Source organism: Salpingoeca rosetta (assembly GCF_000188695.1).
Source record: "Salpingoeca rosetta unplaced genomic scaffold supercont1.7, whole genome shotgun sequence".
In the NCBI taxonomy this organism is placed as follows: Eukaryota; class Choanoflagellata; order Craspedida; family Salpingoecidae; genus Salpingoeca; species Salpingoeca rosetta.
Genome location: NW_004754927.1, coordinates 1304099 through 1307148, shown reverse-complemented (window position 1 = coordinate 1307148; position 3050 = coordinate 1304099). Strand labels below are relative to the sequence as shown.

General features: G+C 51.4%; 2 protein-coding genes across 2 annotated transcripts in view; one reads left to right on the top strand and one right to left on the bottom strand.

The window, feature by feature from the left end:
• PTSG_11993 (uncharacterized protein) overlaps positions 1 to 1571 on the top strand; it is a 6406-nt gene extending 4835 nt beyond the window's left edge. The window contains exons 8-11 of the mRNA XM_004995842.1: positions 242 to 392; positions 789 to 919; positions 1172 to 1243; positions 1452 to 1571. Of these exons, the coding sequence (XP_004995899.1) occupies positions 242 to 392; positions 789 to 919; positions 1172 to 1243; positions 1452 to 1533 (436 nt within the window). The 3' untranslated portion in view covers positions 1534 to 1571. The remainder of the gene's footprint in view (positions 1 to 241; positions 393 to 788; positions 920 to 1171; positions 1244 to 1451) is intronic.
• Positions 1572 to 2105: 534 nt separating this feature from the next.
• The window catches only part of PTSG_03320 (uncharacterized protein), a 2675-nt gene continuing 1730 nt past the window's right edge, over positions 2106 to 3050 (bottom strand). The window contains exons 5-6 of the mRNA XM_004995841.1: positions 2578 to 2868; positions 2106 to 2405 (exon numbers count right to left, since the gene is read on the bottom strand). Of these exons, the coding sequence (XP_004995898.1) occupies positions 2349 to 2405; positions 2578 to 2868 (348 nt within the window). The 3' untranslated portion in view covers positions 2106 to 2348. The remainder of the gene's footprint in view (positions 2406 to 2577; positions 2869 to 3050) is intronic.

Genomic DNA, 3050 nt, shown 5'->3' with positions numbered 1-3050 from the left:
GTGTGTGTGTGTGTGTGTGTGTGTGTGTGTGTGTGTGTGTGTGTGTGTGTGTGTGTGTGTGTGTGTGTGTGTGTGTGTGTGTGTGTGTGTGTGTGTGTGTGTGTGTGTGTGTGTGTGTGTGTGTGTGTGACACTGACTGTTTCTTGCTTGCTGGTCTGCCTTTTGTTTTGTTTTTTACAACCGCCCGCTCACATGATTCATGTCATATCCCTTGCTCCCCTTCTCCCCGGTGCACACACAGCCTTGCGCCAGACAAAGTGCTGTTGACCACAGACATGCTGCCGAAGCTGTGCGGCATTCGTGAGGCAAGCGCCGTCAAGCAGACATTTGCAGCCGTTCCGTCCGATGTTCTCGCCGTCTGCGTCTCCGATCGCGAGAACCTGGCCGACCTCGTGAGTGGTATTTGTTTGTTTGTTTGTTTGTTTGTTTGTTTGTTTGTTTGTTTGTTTGTTTGTTTGTTTGTTTGTTTGTTTGTTTGTTTGTTTGTTTGTTTGTTTGTTTGTTTGTTTGTTTGTTTGTTTGTTGTTTGTTTGTTTGTTTGTTGTTTGTTTGTTTGTTTGTTTGTTTGTTTGTTTGTTTGTTTGTCTGCCTGTCTGTCCGTCTGTCTCTCTGTCTGTCCGCCTGTCCGTGTGCGTGTTTATGTGCGCGCGATTCAACGTGCGTGCGTGTGTGTTGGTGCCCGCACTGCCCATTCCCTTCTCCCTATCTGCTCGCTCCTTCACTCTCTTTCACTCAATCCCGAACGCACGTCCTCTCTCACCAACCACACCCCTCTGCCTCCCCACCAGGCGGCCGATGATGTCTTGGCACTGGGCAAAATTGCCCTCTCTGCATGTACGCTGGAGCCGCCGCAGACGAGTGCACTCTCCTCACAGGCGCTGAAGATCAAGTGGGACCCGATCAAGGCCCTCGTTGCTCAGTCAGTCGCCGTCGGTGTTGTTCGTGGTGGTGGTGGTGGTTGTCATATGGTGGCGGCGACGTTGGTTTGTGTTCGTGTGTGTAAGTGTACGCATGTATAAGTGTACGTGTGTGTAAGTGGGTGCAGTGTGTACATGTGTGCACTTTGAGTTGCCTGCGTGTGCAGCGCAGTTGCTCTTGCATTCGATTTCACCACTGCACACCCATCCCCCCCCCCCCGCCCCAACACGCGTGCGTGTGTCGGCGTCACCAGGACGATCAAACCGAATCGACGAGATCGGCCCGGCGCAAGTCTCCTGGCCGAGCTCATGCTCAAGGTCACCAGGTCAGGCATACATATGACCACAGCCGCTTTGGCCGTGTTGTGCGTGCGTGCGTTGCTGATTTGGTGTCGTGTATGTTTTGTCTGTATCTTGTGCTCGTGCCCTCATGCTTATTTTCCCACGCATCTGCCCGCTAACGCACATGAGCCACTGTCGCTTTGCACCTCACACCTCAACCTCAAACCTCTTCATCATCTCCTGCGATTTCAGACCGGAGGCGTGGGATCCATATTGGTCGTCGGCGGATCGGCGTCGCCTCGCCCGTATGCCGCACGGGCTCGTGTTTGCATAGACTGTACGCGATCACGATGATGATGATGATGATGATGATGATGATGATGATGATGATGATGATGATGATGATGATGATGATGATGATGATGATGATGATGATGATGATGATGATGATGATGATGATGATGATGCTGGCGATGATGATGATGATGATGCTGGCGATGATGATGATGATGATGATGATGATGATGATGATGATGATGATGATGATGATGATGATGATGATGATGATGATGCCCAGCTCGTTCCTTTTCCATCTTCCTTTCGTGTTACGTTTCTGGCTCCCTTGATCCCATTCCCATCTTATCGTCTCGTCATGCAGTCACACGACACTTGTTTGCTTGTCCACAACGATTTGTGTCCAAGCCACGTCTGTGCACACACCATGATTCGTTGGTTCAGCTCCACTCCCTGTACGCTTCCGTGGTTCTGGTCATGTTCACCAAGAGCGTTTGACACACACGCACAAATGTTCTCTTGCGTGTTCGTTGGGCGTGTTATTCATTCGTTGGGCGTGTTGTTCATTCGTTGGCCCATTCTCTCTCACACACACACACTGATTCCATCGCTTGTTAGTTCACCTTTTACTTGACCCTTGGTTGGCTGGTGTTGCCTACTTCTTGGTGACACCACTGTTCACAAACACAATCAACCATAAACGCGCATCAAACAAACACAACAACAACAGTGACACCTTCACACCAACAAATCACACAAGTTGGCGTTGCCCTCAAGTACAACAGTCTCAATGCCACACACACACACACGCACGCACGCACGCACGCACACAAACACACACACGCATATTGATTGCTAATCGAATTCGTCGTCGTCTTCCTCTGTTGTTTTCCCCAGCAGTCCAGCAGACATCTGTGATGTCCACATGTGCATGTGAGTGAGAGCGTTTGCGCGCGCATGTGTGTGTGTGTGTGTGTGTGTGTGTGCGAGAGCAAACAAACATACCCGCCTGTGACTCCATGATGTTACGTCCTCCACCCCAACTCTTGTCACTCCACCACTGTTCATCTTCATTCAAACTTACGTAACCCATTGGTGCCGTCGTTGTTGTTGTTGCTGTTGCGAGTGCTTCGCTTGCTTGCTTCTCTTGCTCCTTCTTGTCGCTTTCCCCTTCCTGCTTCTTATCTTCTTCCTCCTCTCCTTCCTTCTTCTTCTCACCGCCCTCTTTCGCTGCATCAGCAGATGTGCTCAGGTCCAGGGCTGCCGAGTCGTCGAGTGTAAACTCGCCAGCCGTCGCAGCCTCCTCCTTCTCCTCGGCCGCTTTCCCGCGCATTCGCCGCTGCATCTGCGCCCGCTTCGCAGCTTGCACCGTGTCCTGGGGTGGGTGATGTGTTGCGTTGATATGTGCGTGTGTGTGTGTGTGTGTGTGTGTGTGCGTGTGTGTGTGTGCGTGTGTGTGTGTGTGTGTGCTAGGTAGGGGAGCGCTGGCAATCAAGCGAGCACGAATAAACCGAATCGTAAGGGATAAGGTGGGTGAGGAGTTGGAGGCACGTCCCG